This window comes from Phoenix dactylifera, chromosome 11 (genome assembly GCF_051530095.1).
Source record: "Phoenix dactylifera cultivar Ajwa chromosome 11, Ajwa_hap1_PhDact_Kaust_v1.1, whole genome shotgun sequence".
Classification (NCBI taxonomy): domain Eukaryota; kingdom Viridiplantae; phylum Streptophyta; class Magnoliopsida; order Arecales; family Arecaceae; genus Phoenix; species Phoenix dactylifera.
The window spans coordinates 16,368,593-16,389,312 of record NC_143200.1 but is presented as its reverse complement, the minus strand read 5'-3'; the positions used below and the strand labels follow the sequence as shown (position 1 = coordinate 16,389,312).

The 20,720-nt window shown below is 35.5% G+C and overlaps 1 protein-coding gene across 4 annotated transcripts; it reads left to right on the top strand.

Annotated features, from left to right (window-relative positions):
- The first annotated feature begins 5,347 nt into the window (after positions 1 to 5,347).
- LOC103707756 (uncharacterized) lies at positions 5,348 to 17,569 on the top strand. 4 transcript variants are annotated; one of them, XM_039128230.3, is made up of 6 exons: positions 5,348 to 5,520; positions 10,867 to 11,021; positions 13,999 to 14,082; positions 15,749 to 15,846; positions 16,112 to 16,319; positions 17,127 to 17,569. In XM_039128230.3, exons 2-6 carry the CDS (start codon positions 11,012 to 11,014, stop codon positions 17,210 to 17,212), a joined length of 486 nt encoding a protein of 161 aa, XP_038984158.2. In that variant the 5' UTR covers positions 5,348 to 5,520; positions 10,867 to 11,011; the 3' UTR covers positions 17,213 to 17,569. The 4 variants fall into 4 exon arrangements, with proteins under 4 accessions (XP_038984158.2, XP_038984160.2, XP_038984157.2 ...); XM_039128232.3 differs by having other exon boundaries at positions 5,349 to 5,520; positions 14,004 to 14,091; XM_039128229.3 differs by having other exon boundaries at positions 5,349 to 5,520; positions 13,999 to 14,091.
- The last annotated feature ends 3,151 nt before the right edge of the window (positions 17,570 to 20,720 follow it).

Below are 20,720 nucleotides of genomic sequence, written 5' to 3'. Positions count from 1 at the left end.
CCATTAACTCTACAGAATTCATTCAAGTCATTAGAGGTGTATTCTCCTCCTCTGTCTGACCTGAGAATCTTTATTCTCTTGTCAAGTTGATTTTCTACTAAAGATTTATAAGTCTTAAACATCTCAAATGCTTCATCTTTAGATTTCATTAAATAAACTTGACAATACTTAGAATAATCATCTATGAAGGTAATGAAATACCTTCTACCCCCTTTAGTCAAAGTTCCATTTAGATCACATACATCTGAATGTATTAATTCTAATAAAGTTGAATTTCTATTTACTATTTTAAATGGTTTTCTAGGTTGTTTAGATTGAACACAAATTTGGCACCTTTCCTTTTCATTTAATGAAACATTAGATAATAAACCAGAGCTAATCATTCTTTTAATAGTATTATTATTCACATGTCCTAATCTAGCATGCCAAAGAGATGAAGAACATATTGAAAGCACAATTTTATTATTATTATTAGAAAAAAAATCCAAAGATACATTATTTATTACATACAAGCCATCACACTCATAATCTTTGCCTACAAATGTTCCATTCTTTGTTATAATCACTTTCTTAGATTGAAATAACAAAGAATAACCACTTCTATTTAGAAGAGATCCACTGATCAGATTCCTCCTTCCATCGGGCACATGGTACACATTAAATAGTGTAAGCACATTTCCAGACGTAAGCCTTAGAAGTACTTTTCCAGTTCCAAGCACTCGTGCCGAGGTGGAGTTCCCCATAGTTACTGTTAGGCCGCTCCGGACCTGATAAGTAGTAAAAAGGGTATGATCAGTACACATATGAACATTCGCACCTGTATCCACTAACCAATCGGTAGAGCAAATTGCCAAATTTAATTCCGGACTTAAAGTTACATACCGATCATCAGTACTAGTAGGACCAGTACTGGATAGCACCATGTTGGTTTGTGGATTTGCAGGTTGAGAAGGCGCATGTTCATAGTTCTGATACTTCTTCTTCTTCATCCGGCATACTCGAGCCATATGACCGAGTTTCCCACAATTGTAGCAAATCGGCTTCCGATCATTCTTATTGATATGGTGTTTTGGCTTCATAGGTTTTCTTTTGTTTCTAGGTCCATCCTTTTCAAATTTGGAGTTCTTGAACTTATGGGTCTTATTTTGGCTTTCTACAAAGTTCACCTTGGTTAGAAGCTCAGGATTCATGAGTTGCTCATTATCTTTCTCAAGGTGTTGTTTTTGGATCCTAATGGCAGACAATAGAGTTTTCATTGTCATATCCTCGGTTTTATGTTTCAGGAATAACCCAAAGTCTTTCCAAGAAGGTGGGAGCTTGTCAATGGTACAAGCAACTTGAAGGCTCTCAGTTATTCCCATTCCCCTTAAGCCTAACTCATGATAAATCACTGTTAACTCATGGGCTTGGTCAACTACGGGCTTGGTGTCAACCATCTTATAAGACAGGAATTGACTAGCAGCATACTTGTCCATTCCGGCATCTTGAATACTATATTTCTTATTAAGATCATTCCAAATCTCCTTGGAGGTTTTAAAAGTGCAGTAGACATCAAAAAAGGGAATCAGTAAGATAGGACAGAATCCTTCCCCTACACAGGTAGTCTTTCTTCTTAAATTCCTCCAAATTACAAGTTCTAGCTGGTTCATTCTCTTCCTCATTTGGAGGAGAGTCAAAGATTATGGAAAATAACCCAAGTGTGGTTAAGAAGATTTCCATCTTCTGTCTCCAACGCTTAAAGTTATTTCCATTAAATTTTTCAGGAGGAACCGGGTCACTTGCATTGGCCATTGGGGTAACTCTAAGTACTAGCCTATTATATGTAGGAAGAAATCTACTTCAAGAATGTTGGGAATATACTGTCCCAGAAAATTTTAAATCTATAATACTCTACTTCAACAAATAATAGGCAGAAATAGGCTTATAGAAAATAAATAGAGAAGGTGGAAAATTGGAACCCGAGATGCTGAGGCGTGGTATGTTGGTCACTTTCCTTGAAGTAGATTTCGCCGCCTTACAGTGCACTAGGCTTGGATGGCGTTCTACTCCTGAGATACAACAGCCTCTCGCACTGTTCCTTCTGCCTCAATGATTTGCACGGATCAAAGAAGCTTTCGAACCCAGAATCAGTATGCAGCAAGCCCGTTGATTGAAAGAAAAACAGCAAACAGGAAGAATAGAAGTTCTCCGTTTTCAATTTTCTATATATCCTGTCTAATCCGAAGAGGTCTATTTATAGACTTCTTCGGGACAGACGCGACCCAAAAACGATCCAACGGTCGAAACCGGTAAGAAAGTTTGAAAAAAAAACACTGGGAGTATTGCCAGCGGATGCGAGGTCGGTTGCGAAGAGGTGTTAACGAGGAAGCGACGTGGCTCCTCGTGCTATGGGTGCGAGGCACGGCCCACGCACCTCTTGGCTCATCGTACCCGTTGTCCGACCTCGGCTCGGACAAGCTCGGCTGCAGAGAACCTCGGCTCGGACAAGCACATGCACAGCTCGGCTGCAGAGAACCTCGGTTCGGACAAGCACATGCCCAGCTCGGCTGCAGAGAACCTCGGCTCGGACAAGCACAGGCACAGGGAACCTCAGCTCGGACAAGCACAGGCCCAACGAGCACAAGAGAACCGAGCTCAGCTCGGACAAGGAGGGAACATCCCAACGAGCACAAGAAAACCAAGCTTTACGTAATAGAAATAAAAAGGAGGGAATGGGAATCGAACCTGTTATCTCATCCCCACCCAAACAACACACCAACCACCAAGCCAAACTCCCTTATTAACATATATGTATAATATATATATTTTAAGTATGAAAACTTTTAATCATTATTTAATAAAAATCTAACATGACCTGCCTAGATCGTCTTACGATACCAGCAATGATGATAATGTTGGTTCAAGCGACGATGCATTTGGTAACCAGGGAGGTAATGGTAGACATGGCATGGCTATATATAACTTAGAGCCCTAAGGTCTTCGATTTACTAGTAAGTTCTCATTTAATCATGCTCCACAAAATAGAGACCACGGTGTATGACTTGGTAGAGCTATGAGGATGCCATTGCATACAGAAGATGGATCGCTCGAGATCGGCATTCGAGATATGGTGCTGATGCCACAAATGATCTCATACATAGAGTAGAATTCTTAGACGTATTTGGTCCGAGTCATATATTTGATCCTGTTTGATGCAACCAAAAAAAGATTGTATGGATATCCTTCATTTGAGATGTTGTATCGAATGAGTACCATCATCCACAACCTTAAGCAGCTTATGAGTCGGATTTTGCTATAATAATCTTCAAATAACCAATGAAGTATTGAGACGACTTTCCTTGTGAGCATAAGTTATAGAATAAAGAAATATGTGGTAGATTATATAGAAACTTAGAGTAATAGATGAGGCTCGGGCTATGATCATGACGTCTATGAGGAATATAGATACTTAGGAAAATTTTGGTTATCAGTGTGCATTTTGTACTTTAAATCTATTTGTTGTATGATATGTATATTCAATTTAATTACTTTATTGTACTACTGGTTTATTTGATAAGAAAAAAGATACCAAAACAGAATCAAGCCTGACTAAGAAGAGTGGTTTATTTTGGAGTTGCGATGGAGCCCTGGACAAGGCATGAACCCCCACTGGGTATTACCAAAACGTGGCAGGAATAATGAAATGATGAAAGTAGCCATCTGTCTGACCATTGCTCACTGTATATAGAAGTTGGCGAAATGGCATTTTTCCTTCCTTTAAGGTCATCTTCATTGTCTTTAGTCACAGAGTGCATCGTTGCAAGCTAGAATGCTATTGAAAGTTTGGTTCTTAGCTTTAGATTGTTTTGAAATCGATAGTCGCCATCCACCATTCTTCTTGTCCTGTTTTTTTTGGCAGTTCTGGCCTTGCAGGAGTTGCATGCAATAGCAACCAAAAAAGTTGCCCGGCTATTTTTTGGCCTGTATTATCTTAGGGGGCGTTTGGCAACCCCAACAGGATCACCACAGTGATCTAAGATCTCCGATGATCCGAATGCTGAGATGATTTGATCCTCAGGTATCCATGAATAACTTGTTTAGTATGTACGGGGATCCAAGATTACCGACTACATAATACCACAAATACACCTGATATATCTTAGATAGATTTTTTATGTATTTTTAATTCTCATGAATCAAAAATGTAAGTCAATATGATAATTCTTATAATAGCTCCATAATTTTGTCATATATTCTACTTTTAGTAGCCCTTATCATATATTTATTAATCATATAAAATATATTATAATAAAATATTAATATATTTATCAATATATTAATTATTAATATATTCTTTAAAAATATATTTATTACTCTTATAAATTATTAATCTTATAAAAATATGTTATTTTTCATTATAGAATTAATATTTTTATTTATACTTATAATAGATTTTTTAATACTAATAATTATTTTGATTAGAAAAATAAGGTAAATAGGAGTAATATATTAAATATTTTCATTATATAAATATAAAATATAATAATATATTTCTACTATAATTTAAAATTATCCTTCAATAATAATATGATAATAATATGATTAGTAATATATTATAATATAATATATATCATTAATATAATATACAATATATATATATATATATATATATATATATATATATATATATATATATATATATATATATATATATATATATATATATATATATATATATATATATATATATATATATATATATATATATATATATATATATATATATATATATATATATATATATATATAACACCGACATAATATATTGATGGTATATTGATATATCAATTTTTCTGCTAAATTGAGAGATATTTTTATCTTTAACTTTCAACCCAGGATCACTGCCTTCGGGTGATCTTGGATTTCCGACCTCAAGGATGGGTATCCCATCACTGGGTTGGGCGGTGATTTGAGAAGTGAAGGTGATTTAGGATCACCGCTACATCGTGGTACAACCAAATGCGGTAATCTCATCACTTCCAACCATATCATCCTTAATCCTAGGACGATCACCCCATACCAAACGCCCCTTACGGTGGTGCTTAGGATTGGTTTGGTTCATAAATTTATTCTTCTTGCTTTGGTTTGGCCTGAATTAGAGCTGATCACGGGCTAGAAGGCCCGCCCAGACCAGTCCGAAATTTGTCGGGCTTGGGTACTAAAAATAGGACCATGGGACGGGCCTGGGCAAAATAAAGGCTCGACCAAACAATTGGGCCAGATCTGAAAACTTTTAAAACAACCCTACCCGGCTCGACCCGGCCCGGCCCGGCCCGGCACGTTTATATAGTAGATATAAGACCAGAGAAAGAAATCTAACCCTAATGACTAATCTCTCCTCTTGGTAGCCGCTGCCTCCTCTCCTGGGTCTACTCTCTCGATCGTTCAACCACCGGTGCCTCTCCGCAGCCATCTTTCTTTCTTCCTTGGCTTATTTCACTCGTCTCCGCTCTTTCTTTGAGTTCTTGTGCTTGGTAACTGGTAAGGGACTATTGCTTCTTGGTTTTGATTTTTTTTCAGATTATTTGGAATTTGAGATTAGATACATTTGTAAGAAAATCTAATTTTTTTGGCTTAATCGTATGTGATTTCACTTGTTTTCCTGAGCTTGCTATTTAAACCCCGAGCTTATTTCTCTGTCATTTTTTCCTAAAAAAGTTTGTTTTCTTGGCCCGTTTTGAGATATGTTTCAGCTTGATTTTCTTTTCTCTTGGATATCTTTTTTTTTTTTTAAACCTCTATTTTGAGGCAATCCGTTGTTCCCATTTTAATGGTTGGAGACATTAGGCTTTTGCTCCAAATAGGATGAAAACGAGAGAACCAGTAACACGGGATCCTAAGTTTTATTCTTAGGATGCATGGTTCAGGGCTCAGGAGCTTGATGTTCGTTTCTTGAGTAAGCTGTTGGGCCATTGCTGGTTCCACTTCCAAGTTCCAAGCAAAGAAAAAATCAGGCCTGGTGGGTGGGCCTAGGACTAGCTCTACAAAATCGGGTTAGGTCTAGACAAAAATTTAAGCCCGATGGTCGGGCTGGGCCAGGCTTGGGCATAGCCATCGGGCCTAACTTCTGTTATAGAGCCCAGCTCGAGCCCGGCCCGGGTTTTGATCGGCTCTAGTCTGGATATATGATGCTTGGAAAAGTAGTTTCTGCATATTTGGTTAAGACATATTCTAGAATGGATTATAGTTGGTTAAACATCTACTTTTCTGAAAAAGTTATGTAAAATTTTCGTTGTCCTTAATAAACGAAAAGATTATACCCCATCCTATCTAAAAGCTTAAGGATATTTTTTTTTTTAAAAAATTATTCCAATTTCTAGCCGATGGGAATTAGACTTTTCCATATCCTCCATGGGTTTTTCTTTCCTATAAAATGCGAAAATTTTATTCCTATGATAAAGCTACCTTTTCATCTCTCTTCCTTTGAAAATTTCAATCAAACATGAGATATTTGTTTATTTTATCGTTGGCCACACTTTCTCACTTCCTCTTCCCGCAAGCCGAACGAGTCCTTAGCAAAAACATTAGTCTTCTATGGGTATACAAAGATTAGTGATAACCAAAACATTATTCCTATCAGTGCCATTGCATGTTCATGGAGTTTTAGCGGATGTTCAATTTCAACAAAGGTTCTAAAGCTGAGGTGGTTAATTTATTGCGTTTTTAGCAATTTGTTTATTAATTCTTCTTCCTCTTCTTCTTCTTTCTCTTATTGGTTTGGACCACTGGATTTGCATCGTGAGATTTACATTGATAAATTTGGTTTGGCATGTGATGGTATGTTTTAAATGATTTCTCATACCAATATATTCGGATGGTTATATACATATTAGATATTGAAAATATGATTATGCGAACGAAGATACCCTGAGTTTGAGAGAAATTCATTATATAAGTGAAAACTGATTTGACAAAAGTAGCATGTAAATTAGACTAATAAGATATGGTGTGGACTAATTTTGTCATAGCGCCCATAGGCTGATGCATGGGGATAGCTTCCATGAGCTTATGCATGGGACAACCTCTATGGGCTTAAGCGTGGTATAGCGACCATGGGCTGACGCATGAGGATGACCTCCACCAGCTTATGCGTAGGATAGCCTCTACAGACTTAAGCATGGTATAGCGACCATGAGCTAACGCATGGGGCCTCCACGAGCTTATGCGTGGGCTAACGACCATGGGTTGACGCGTCGGTTTGTATCAGTTCTGAATTGAGTCATGATCTTGGTTAGTCCATAGCTGGAGGTTAATTAAAGAGAAATATGGAAATCAAGTTTAATGAGAAACAGATAAAATGACATAAGAAATTGTTGTTGAACAATTGGATACATTGATATATATATATATGCCTTATGATAAAATGATAATGTGCCTATTATTGTATGAGCTTTCTAAGTATTGATGCGATATTCATGTTATCTGGTATTACTCATCGATTATTTTTTATTACTTATGGTGTAGCAGTTTGGGATTCTTACTGAGTTGTAAAAACTCATATTTTTCTATTTCTTTTAGAGTCACAGGAGGCATAGTTTCGAATGGAGGGATGTAGAGTTCGTTAGAGTTCGTGCAAATAGTCATTAGGTAGTTAATTATTTTTCTTATTTTGCTAATACCGATGGACATCGAAAAATTTGTAATTGAACTAGTTGATGATTTAATGTTAGTGGATATATTTAATTATAATTGTTGGCATTGTATGAATTTTGTTCATCTCAGGCCTAGCATGTTCTCTAAGGCTCGGCCTTAGGGAGTGTACGGCCGTGTTATGTGCCTGGACCTGGGTGTTGGGTTCGGGGCGTGACCTCGGAAATTTGTATTTTTTTGAGTAAGTATTTTCCAAGCAACATTTAGACATGAAAATAATATACCCATATTCTTTTATGTATTGGAAATTGGCTCCAAAATCTATTATCCATATTCTTTTGCATTACTACTTTTTCGAGTGACTTGCTAAGATCTATCCATATTTCCTGTAATACCCTTTATCATAAAAATTTTATTATATATAATAATATTATATTACATTATATTATATGTAATATAATATCGATAATATATTATATTATTATATTATAATGTATAATACAATATAATATAATATATTAGAATATATGATATTATAATAATAATCATATATTTTATTAAATATTATATAATAAAGATATTAATGAATACCCTTCTAAAAATTCAAATTTGCGTGAATACTTTCTTAAAATTTATATTTATTTTTGTACCCTCATAAAATATTGTTTTTGTATAAATGCCCCTAATATAACGGTTCCTCTAACACCGTTAATAAAAACCATATTTATTTTAATTTAATATAAAATAAAATTTTGAAATTATTTTTTTGTCCACCATCGTGATCGCCTTGTTTCTTTTTGCACATCTGCTCAGTAAGAGTATTTTAGTCATTTTGATTTGAATTTGTTAATTTTTTAACGTCGTTAGATGGCGTGGATACATATACAAAAACAAGGATAAAAAGGGTAGAATAGTAAAACAAGTATTTTACGAGGGTATACATGCAAAATTCAATATATTATATTATATTATATTATTGTAAAATATATTTATGTACAGTATAATACATAACATAATATAATATATAGAATATATTATATATTATATAATATTATTATATATTATATAATATTATTATATATCATATTATATTTTATTCTATAATATAGTAATAATATGATATAGTATATTATTATATTATTGTATTATTATAGTTTAAGGGGAATTTAGGAACAAAATAAAAGTTATTTTTTCTGCCGATAAGAAAATGATTACCCATCTTTTAGGTGAGTAATATTTTTTCTCTATTTCATAAATAAATGCTATCTATGAGAAAATAACTTATTCATCTAAAGAAGCATAAGAATATAGATAAGTTGGTCAATAAGAAAGCTGACCCATCAAAAAACAATCCTTAATGGGTATTCGAAGCGAGGGCACCGACCCGATTGAATAGGTGCTCAGGAGTCGGGACCCAAATGGCCTAATTTATAATTTTGCATTGGGTTAGCAGGGTACTCACTCCTATTGCCATCCATCCCTACTCATTGGATCTGTAAAAGCTCGGATCAGTATTCGATGCCCTAGAATAGAAAGGACCTGCGCGCCTCTTTGCGGCGAGAGGAAGGTGCGAGCAAGAGGGGACAGAGGTGAGCGTTTCTATTGCGACATTAGTGAACTCATTGAAGATATAGAATGGGGCTTTAGGCAAAGGACTAAGTGTTTGGTTTCCATATTGAAATAGAAAAAATACTATAAATAATAGATTAGATGCAAGTTCGGTGGAACTGTTCCGAATCGGATGGTTCCGGTCATATCGAGCTGTCCTGCCAGCAGACCTGGACGGTTTCAGCAACGAAAACGAAACCCTTCGCTGAAGGGGAAGAATGAGAAGAAAAGAGAGGAAAAGAAAGAGCGAGCGGGGGATGGAGGGAGAGGGAGAGGAAGGAAGGGAGAGGGAGATGGAGGCCCGCCGACGGAGGCTGGCGAGCCTCATGGAGGAGGCTCCTCCAGGCTCCGCAGCTATTTCGTTCGAAACAGGGGTCCGACCGTTTTTTTAATTTCACGATATTTATGTGAAGTCCGGCCTGGGGTGCCGGCCTTCGCTACCTTCCTCTCTCCCCCTTTTTTCTCTTTTTCTTTCCCATTTGCCCTCTCTCCCGCCTCTTCTACTATGTCGATACAGGCCCGACACGGCACAACGCGAGCCTGTACCGACCTGTGCCGCCGGGCAATTGGTCTAGGGCCCGGTACCGGCACAACAGGCACTAATTTGATGAATGTATGTGCCAAGCAATTGTTTGATTTACAATGATATATAAGATGGAATCTTTGGAAAAAGAATCATCAACTTTGCATGAAATAAACATCACATTCTGTATGATTTTATAATTTCAAAATGCTTTATATATTATAAGTTAACAACAAAATTCTCTTCTCGGTGATCTATACTATGTTTTCTAAACATCTAAAATTTAGATTATTATCAAAATTTGCCAAAAACTTAAATGTTAAGATATTGAGAACGCATTTATAGCTAGATGGCAATGGTGTTGTCTTAAATCTTATAGACTTAATGAAAACTCTACCCCTTTCTTTTCTTCTTTCTCCTTCGGACTATGCATATAAATTCCCGAATTCTGGATTTTTTTTTTATAATTGGGATTTTCGATCATTATTTTGACTAGAATATCTTGAAATTAACTTGCATCAATTTCGAGTTAATCTTGAAACCATGATTTGTCACTTCTTGAAGCTGTTTTTGATGCAGAAGAATTCTAATAACGCAGCCCTTTATTCAGCCAAAAGGAATTGTGTAGAATCCATCTATTGGAAGATTTATTATCTATTTTTTATTTTATTTAATTTTTTTAGTTTTCACATTTTCTTTTTACCAACTTGTTAATCTATGCATGTCCTTTTCTTTTGCTTTGGTTCCACATGACCGTGGGCTTTAAGATTTTAGGATACTACTTATGAATTTCTTTGGCGGTTTCTGATGCAGATGTTAGTTTTCTGAGTTTAATAAATAATGTGAGAGTGCGAGTCTGCGAGATAATTAGTTTGATGGTATGAAGTATAAAGGCATAAACAAGTGTTTTTCGTGAGCTGTTTTTGTTGCTCAACTGTAAATTACTTCCGCTATTCGTGTGATGTCTATTCATCTTCCATCTTTGTTAATAGAAGGACAATATAGTGGGAGCCAAGCAATTGCTTGCTAGATTAATCCCCATTAGAAATATGTAACATATGTTTTCTGAACCAAAAATCTCTTAAACTTTTGTATGTGTTGTACAGGTGATTAACTAAAAGAAAGATAGCATATTCGAGTATATTTTGAATTGCCTGCGAGAGGAAGAATCTTGGCACTTAGAAGAATCTTGATAGCTATTGCTGGCTTGCTGGATTGAGTTTTTCTTATAACAAGCTTAAGTATTGTCTGATGGCTAAAGGTTTGTATAAGTGTTTGAATCGAGTATTTGCTTCCTTTTTTTCCTTATGCAGCTGCTTAGTTTGCAATCTCTGTTCCTGCCACCTTACTTTCCATCTATATATGTGGAGTTAGGTTGTCCTATTGATTTTTTCTTTGACAAATGTTTCATATGCTTCTTCTGTGGTTAGCATTTTGTACATATCTTGTGGTTCTGAATACAGATTGCCTTTTTGTTATAAGTGTTGTCATATATTTCTTCGGTGATTAATATTTCATTTTTTTTCTTTGGAAATAACTTTTAGATTAGGGCCTATGCCTTCTCATGCTTGGTCTTGGTCAATTTGGTAGATGAGAGTAACTTGACTTATGCCATCTCAAAATTGAACTTGATGGTGCACCTTTTTCCGCCTTTTCCATTTGTTTACAGATATAGATTCTCTTTCTATCTTCTTTTCTTATCATCATACGATATCATAGTCGATAGATATTGCTTCTGAAATATTATGAAGTATTCTGAATAATGACCATTGCCTTTCCTTCCTGCTCTAGACAAAAAAGATGCAAGTGCAGCAAACTGTTGCAAAAGGACACGGTTAATTTGAAAAAGAGCAAGTTAAAAGAGAGAGGATATTCCGGTGAAACAACTGAAGTGTTTTTCCTGAAACACAACTTGAGAATCTTGAAAGGAAAAATAGTTGTTAATTTCTAGGAGCTTTAAATAGCACAAATGCTACATGAACACACCTAAAGATTAGGAATTTCTGGAATTTGTTCTAGGGTTGAAGTATTGCTTTTTCTTAGTTATGAGTGGTTATTTGTGGATTTAAGTGCTTCAATGATTTTTGTTCACTTCTTTTGGGTTTTTTACAGGTTCTATGACTATGGTTTTTGTATCAACAAAATTTATGCTTTGTTATTTATCTTATGCTGAGCATAGTTACAATATTCTCCAATTTATTGAAAATTCTTGAATTATTTATGGTTTTCTCTTGAATGAATGATTCTTTAAATTATTCTCCAAAAATGAATTGATCCAGAGCTATTGAATTATTCTCAAATTATACACAAGTTTAATGTTTAATTCATGTATTATTCATGACTGATTTAAGAATTTTTTGAGTTGCAAATTAATGATACCATATATCATTGCTGGGGGGATATTTTTTGCTATCATTTGTTATTTTTGTCTATCATATACTCATTTTTTACTTAAGTAAAAATAAACTACTTTAGAAAGACTATATTTATTTTATTTTATTATTTTTTAATTCTTTGTTATCTGACCGTTTGACGGATTTTCTGGATTTTTTTCTGAATCCTGCATCCTGCAGGAATATTCCTGAACACTGAATTTATGACTATGAGTAAAGGTTGTCTTTTAGTTTACAATTATTACTACTTGGAGAAGTCAAGCAATATTTGGAAAGATATTAAGCATTTCATTTCTTAGCAACCCTTCAACTCTAGGGAAGTCAACAGAGTTCTCATGGGAGTTATAGAGAGGTAAACTAAAATTATGTGGCCAGCCCTCTCATTCATGGCTGGCCATATAGTTGAAGATATGGATGCCTTCTCCTAACTCTTATATACTTCTTGGGGTTGGGAGTTATTGAGCTTAGATGTTTGATTGCCCAAAATGGAACGCATGGAGTTCAGACAGCCTAAAGGCTCCATAGCCATCCGTGAGCATCACAAGAAGAATGTTGCACCAAATGAGTTTCTTAAATTTTGAAAACTACAAGCAATCCAAAGATCTCTAATTGACCTTAGTGGTGGTTGATTGATACATGCCACCTAAATAGCATTAGATTGCATCTCAAGGTTCAATATTGTGAAGATGGCTTGAAAGATGATGTTTCATGCAACTTCTACTATAAGTGATTACTTTCTAGTTTCTCCTCGTTATTCCATGCACTCATTGTGTGCTTGGAAGATAGTGTTTCTCCTTCAATCCCCCTCAGGCTTAGGCTACGAAATCATTTGCCTAAGCATATTCATTTTAGAGGGCCATGCACTCAATTTAGGAGCATTTTATCACATTTTCCTTTCTCACATTCGTGAACTAACTCTTCCCCATCAAATCTTTGCTCAAATCATCCTTTTTAATCTTGACACAGGGGCTTCTTACTGAAGGACTTTGACAAGTGTAATGATCCGCATATCTCCACTAGTAGAAAACTTGTCCACGTGCCCTTGGCAATCTCCATGATGACTCTGTTCCTTGGTCAAAAAATTTACAATAAGAAGTGCTACTATTCCTTGACTCTATGGGAGCAAAATTAGAAAATCTGAATTGGTTATAACTTTCAAGAGATTTCTTGGTCAAGGACTCTTCTATTTGGGAACCAAACCTCTTAGTGACAAGAGACTATAGCAATATTACCCGGACGCTGCATGGTTGCCAGGTGCTTAAGCATCCACAAGTGTTTATATGGGGCACCACCCATATTTCAAAGAAATAAAGTTAGGATTTCTCAGGTCAAACACCTGGGAAAACAGCTCCCAAGGTTCAAACCTGGAACTGCCTAGAAATGAATGAAAGATACAACCTTTGGGGCAATAGCCTGCTGTGCTACTTGGCTTGTTAATTTCAACTTGGTAAATTCGATGCATCTAGTGTTGTGCTTTATTCATCTGGGCTGAAGGAGGATATGCTTATTATGGTAGATTACATTTCATCTGAAATTCTCCCTTGAGCTTTTGTTCATTGCTGTTATGTGTGAAAGCTACTTTGTATCTAATTTATATCTTTGCCTGCCTGAGTTGTGGATAAACTAAGACAGACGACTTTTGGAGTTTGACATCATATGTAAATATTCCATTAATAAAATAAGACATCATATGGAAATAAGCTTAAATAGTAGGTAACAAAGTTGTAAATTGACCTTTTACTTTAGTAGTCAATCTTCGTTATTGTCCTGTACAATCTTGATTCTTGAATATTGATAACTTGATTGTGCCACAAGAATGTACTTTTGATCTCTGACTCCTTGCAGAGAAGGTGAAAAAAGCTGGGGAGAGTAAAAAGAAAGATCTCCGTGTACTTTTAGACGAGAGCAAATTGGAAGATTGTTCGAGAGGCATGAAAAGTATAAGACTGCTATTCTTTTTACCATTACAATTGAACCATACTCTGCCATATCTATGCTAGTTGTGCTTTATGGTCCCATTTAAACATGGATATCAGGTTAAGACATATACATTAGTAACAACATAACATATTTTATATAAAGAAATGCCCTTAAGATATGTGGACTCCCAAATGTTAAGCTATTTGTTTGAAGGGAATTACAAAAAGATTTGAAAACTTTTTCATTGTTTAGCAGGTTTCTAATATGCCAATATGCATGGTGATCCATGTGCCAATCAAATTCTCAAACCAAGTAACAGTGCAATTATACCAAGCTAATATGCAATAGTTTTTGTCATCCATTTTAGCAGACAATAGAAAAGCTCAGTGATATCCCTCTATCTAATATATAAGCTTTGAGCCCAAGATTGTCAAACTTCCTAGATGATCTCTTTCTGAGAATTATGGAATGGCAAGGCATTAAGGCTTAACTGCCATACATAAATATGTCTGAATACCTATATTGTTATTTCTGTATAGGTGGATAAAAACTTTCATCTACTATGCTGTTTAAGAATGCAAAAAGCTTGTATTGATATATCAAATTATCAGATCAATTAAGCAATGATTTATTTAAACTACTGCTCCCTAATTTTAATATCAACAACCATAATGATTAGGCCAATTCTTGAACCACCAGTAACTTTTGCAGCAATTTACAAAAAGTAACGTAGGCACTTATATGGATGCATGTTTTGGCCAAATATTGTTACTCTACCTTAGGAGTTAATGAAATTTGTGTAGTCCACGTCCCCAAAACATGCACACACGTGTGCACAAAAGTTCACTTGCGTGCACACATGCACACGCACTCACACACACAGATAATATAAATATCTATATATATATATAATTATTTTCCAGGCATATCCTATTGATCAATCTGTACTGTTGTACTTATCATGTGCTATCAACCAATTGTATTCCTTTTTCTCATTTTTCCATGCTTTCATGATTTAGGTAGTTCTATCCTTGAAATTCTTGTGACTACTCTTTCAGCTTAATGACCGATTAAGACATGATAATAAGTTAATATCCATGATTAATAACCATGTAAGGTAACCACATCGATCTTCTTCTTCTTCTTCTTTCTGTTTTTTTAGTACAAAATCATTAGTCATTTATTGATTATTGACAAGCTGTTTTGTCTTGATACGCATTGGTTCTGCCAGTTTTATAAACAGTTTTTGGCATTTGGTGTATCAAGTTCTCAGTAGTCTTTACTTTAGAATTGGTGCTCCTTGCTGACTTATGTGGTTGAATAAACCTATTGTTTTTGCTATTTGAAGGATAAGATAGCTCAATTCCTCCAATGACTTAGAGGTTCTGATTTCAATTTTGCAAATCTGTTACTATCTCTTGATAATTTTTTGTTGGGTTTCTGAAAAGTAGAGTGCAGTGTTGATGGACCATCTGTTCATTTATTTCTAAACAATAAATGCTAGCCAATTTGTCGATATAGCTTGTTGGTAAGGGTTATGACATCCATTTGATTCAAAATATTCATACTTATGTGTTCCAATCCATTTTATTCATTTATCAAATACAGTACATTTTATCCTGAAAACAATTCATTCATTTTTATGGAGTAAGACTGACATGGATCCTCTTAACAGAATGGCTTATTAGTTACCAGGAGAGCAGACCGGGCTTGAAGGTACTGCAACAAAGAATAGATGAGTTTATAACTGCTTATGAGGTGCAACAAGAACAGGTACATATTATGCATTTTTTTTATTCTATACATGATTCTTTTAGACATCTTCGAACTGAAACAATCGTAATGGAAACGTGTTCTTTGAATAATCATATACACATTGTCATCAGTTTCTTCAATTTCAGTCTTAAAGAAAGAAATTCTATGCTTTCTGATTCATAAATGTCATGTCAATGATCAAATAAGTGAAGTTTTCTATGTCTTCCATAGCTTGCCTTTTAAGAATTGTTACATCTTATAATTCCTGAACTGGTGTCTACAGGAAAGGAAAGAAAGAGGAGCATGTGCTGCAGGAGGAGGATGGACAGTTGTGGTGCATCATAAAGGTAGAAAGAAAACAACTGATTCTGAAACTGGAATAACTGTGGGTTCTGTTGCCCAAGCTGCTGTGATGGATAAAATGGCCAAAAAGAAAAAAGAAGTTGCTCTGGATTTTTACAGATTCCAAAGACGGGAAGCCCAGAGGAATGGTACGTCAATTTCACTGAAAACATCTGCATTTTGCAATTTTATTTGCTTAAAACTGTATAAGTGATATTACTATTTGTCATAATATATGCACATGCACTTATAAATGTCATAATATATTTGCAACCAGACACATTTAAATGTTTATTGTCTTGTTAATTCCATACGGAAAGGAGGTTTCAATGAATTCCAAGGGTTAATAGATGTGCTCGAGTGCTTAATTCTATCTCAAACGAGAGGAGGAAGAAAAAGGTGGACAAGAGAGCTCAAATGACAGGTGTTAGAGCTGCAAAGTTCTGATAGGAAGTGTAGTTAGAAACTTGGATGAGGCTTGTCTCTTTTCCTAGTTATATATTATTTTAATTTCATAGTTGCACAAGTATCAAATGAAGAAAATTTATTTTAATTTTTTTCTTCTCTTTTTTGACCTGCTGTTGTATCTTTAGGTATTTGTTAGCCTTACAGACATATAGACTTAATTCATGATGTGATTGTGATCTCTTAGTAGGTCAAGGGGAGTGGGAAGATACATAATTTATATAAATGTTATCCATACTCACTATCTACTCTTTTGCTCGATCAGTTGCCTATGGTCTAAACATAATTTCTGAATTGAGTGAGTGGATCTGGAGCAGAAATCTGCAAATATGTTTTGACATTTGTCCAATAATAAAAGTGTCCTGCTCATGGTTCCTTAAGTGATTTCTGCCTTCACAGATTAAGTTGCTTGTACTACTCTCTGGAAGCCTGTACTGTGGTTTTGCTCTTTCATTCATTCGTTCATTTTCAATCTATAACTTGTCTCGCAGAGGTCATGATGCTGCAGAGCAAGTTCGAGCAGGACAAGAAAAGGATACAGCAGTTGAGGGCTACTAGGAAGTTTCGGCCTTACTGAAGCTGCATTTGGTTCTAGTAGCTCTACCATTGAATGAGCAATAGCATTTCTATCAACTAGTCAACATCACAGACGGTGCCAGTAAGAAAAAGCTAATGCCATGCCTGAAAAGAAAGTGTGATAAACCTTCAGTCACCAGCTGATTCCTCAAAGTGCTCGCTTGTGAATTCTGTAAAGCCCATTATTTCTATAATTCTACTGCTCGAGTTGGAAGACTTTGTGAAATCTATGAGAATGGGCATGGTGTAATTTAAATCGGCAGCTTGTAACTTTATAGTTTTCCTTCTCCTCTGATTGTAGTTACAATACATTGTTAACATGGCATTGACGGATATTACGGTGGACAGCATTGTTACACACCTTGAGTTTGACCTAGCTTTGTTCGTTTTTATCAATGCACCTTACCGCAATTTAATTATATTGATCTGGGATGATTTGTTATCCCGAAAACTTAAGAACATGAAGCAAGCCTTTTCCCCATCAATGTTTGTTATCATCTTTGTGCATATTTAGTTCCCTAAAATGTTCGTTTCAGGACCAGCTCCTTCGAAATCAATTCTCAGATGTTCTTCTCACTTTTTTTATACAAATATTCTTTAGATATTTTTATTTATTTCAGCCTTCAGGTTAAATCCAAGACCCCTTATTTCGGGTTATTTAGCTTGCCCTAACGCATAAAAAACTCCAACAGAGGGCATCTATTGAATTTATTTTTGCAGCATTCTCTTTGTAGAGATGTTGTATACCTTTTAACACAACGGGGTACATGTGAATCCACTTGGCTCTAGGTAGTATCAGAGAGCTGATTAGGATTGAAGAATCAGATGCATTGTTCTATTGAGACCGGTGAGATTATCTAGATGACTAGCAGATGCTGCAAAGATTTAGCTTATTTAATACGGAGTATTACAAAGATTCAAGCAGGCCAAATTTGAATGACATGGATGAAACATTTGGATGGCAGCTGTAGGTGCTCTCACTTAAAAGTAAAATGATCTTGGTGGTTGGCACATAGCCAAATGACAGAGGCATAAATAGGGTTGGCAATGGGCTAGGTCTGGGTCAAGCCTTTTACAATTGTCAATAATAAATAAATAAATATTAAAATGCCTGAAGTCCAATCTTTGATTCTCATGACACTTTTATTCAGAATTTAGAAGCAACATGTGACTTTTAAGATAAGCTCCCTCTTGACTTCGACTCTATTGCTATCTAAGGCTGTGTGAGAGAGAGGATAAACGGGAGAATATCTCCTTAATGGAGGGATATCCTGCCAAGCACCTTAAAAATGTCTCAGAATAAAGGTCCATCAGGATAGGTGCAAAGAGTAAGACAGAGAAGGGATAATTTTATTCCACCATATCCCACGAAATAGGAGAACTTATCCCCTCCAATTACTATTTTTTGTTCCTATCCATTCTTTAAGCGCACCAGAAGGTGAGAGAGCAATTTTGTCATTAGATAATTCTAAATCATAACAAAAGTCGATGCCATTGTTAATCTCCTGCGCTTATACTTCCAACCAAACTCTAAAAGAATACTTACCCTACAGAATAGCCTATTCCTTCTACAGTACAAGGGATATCACTCCAAAAACTTATTCCCTCTAGTAAACATTGCCTAAGATTATATATTATCCTTTTTCAACTTCCTAGCATCTTAATGTTCTGCACACGAATTTTATAATTAGGCTTTCTGGGTGAGTCTGCTGCCTGATCCACTTCAAGCTCTTATATTTTCAAACAGGTGAGATTGTGTTATTACGTTATTAACTTTTGAAAATTAAATACTAAATCAATGCGTCAAAAACACGTTAATCAGCCTTCCATCTCGATTTAGATGAACTAGTATCTTAGTTCGCGTTGGTTTTTGTTGCCTGTCAAGATGGCCAGAAGACCAATATTACTGAACCTTGCATATGAGAACCACATCATCTTTAGCTCTGGTATTGGGTGCAAGGGTGTTTCGGAAATTAAGTGAATCACTATTTTCTTCTCCTGTTATTTTCAACCTAGGATATTTAAAAGATGAAGAAGGCAAAGTGAACTTCTTCAATGACCTTGATTACTCCATTTTTGATTATTTATTAGTCTGATCAACTCTTTCACTTGGTAGAAATAAAATAATTTCTGCTTCATATGATAATAATGGTTTTTAGCTTCTATAACAGGATATGACATACAAACATGCTTTCTGATCATCCCAATATTCAGTATGCATAATTCCCCAAAAAATATCAGTATATTAAAATCAAATACCATATTTTAGAGCGATATAACTCTGATTTTATTATTTTTATTTTAAGTTACAGTTTTTTTTGGGGTTGCTCAAAGAGAGGTTCATAAATAATAGACTAGACAAAAGGAGATAGACCATTAATAGAGGCTTTCCCTGGTTACTTGTAATAAAGGTAGAACTTGAACCTCGATCTCTTATATAATCACCCAAAAATAAACTTTAATAATCTGATAAACTGGCATTTTCCTAATATCTATCGTGCTTTTGTTTCACAACAAAATCTATCCACAAATGGCTGACAGTGAGCCATACTCTTGCATGTCTTTCCTTGTCTGACATGCCATATTTCTTGTTGCGTGCTTCTCATTGTAAAGCTTATGGGCGCTTTTCCTTGTCATCAATTCTTGGCCAGGGATCAATTACTACTCGATAGTGCTTTGTGTTTGGTTGTGTCTTTGTTGCCGATCCCTGCTTCTGTCTGAAAATGGTTTTCCGGGGGGCAAAGATTTATTGCTTTTTCGCAACATATTACGATTCATGGGTACTGTTCTCAACATAGAAATCTACTCCTTTTAAGGGCTAGAAATTAAAGTTGGCATCCCTACGTGGAAGGTGTCTGTGTTAGCTTGGATCACTAATGTCGTCTGGATTTGTCGCTTATATCCGTTGCCAGCCGACCTTGACATATATCCCTAAATCAAAGGATGTTAAAAGCAGTTAAAGCTCCCTTAAGGAGGGCGATTATAGCTGCGCACACTTAAGAGGCACGTTGCAGGATGGTTATAGCTCGTCTCGCATATTTGGATAGTTACAACACATCCATCCGTTTCAACTCCTCCGCTCTTTTCGGGCAATGGCTCCTTGCCCTCGCTTCTATATATACATAACCTGGAGAATCTCCGAGTATACTTATTCTACACTCCGCTCCACATTGTACAATTCGTACTCTGAGATCTGCATTGTTCTATTAGAGCTTAGTTTGACTTAGTCATCGGAGAATCCCTCATTGGATCAAGTTCAGCAACCTTCAGTTCGCAAATCGAATTTTCTACCCTGAGCCGACCATTCAGTCCGAGCAAACCAAAAATCTACCAACCGCCGCTCATCATTTCAACCAATTCATCCAGCTCTTTAAGTCAGATTTTGGTGCTTTGTCAGGTCAGATTTTAGCAAATTATATATAAAAACCATGTGCTAGACATTGTTGTTCATGCGAAAACACTACGATTCATGAGGGGTGCCACCTTGTTTACCATATTATTTCCATCAT

Excerpts from the sequence above, each read along its gene's own strand:
- LOC103707756 (XM_039128229.3), top strand. Across the intron at positions 15,847-16,111 it reads ATGAGGTGCAACAAGAACAG|GAAAGGAAAGAAAGAGGAGC; the intron begins GTACATATTATG and ends TGGTGTCTACAG. Across the intron at positions 16,320-17,126 it reads ACGGGAAGCCCAGAGGAATG|AGGTCATGATGCTGCAGAGC; the intron begins GTACGTCAATTT and ends CTTGTCTCGCAG.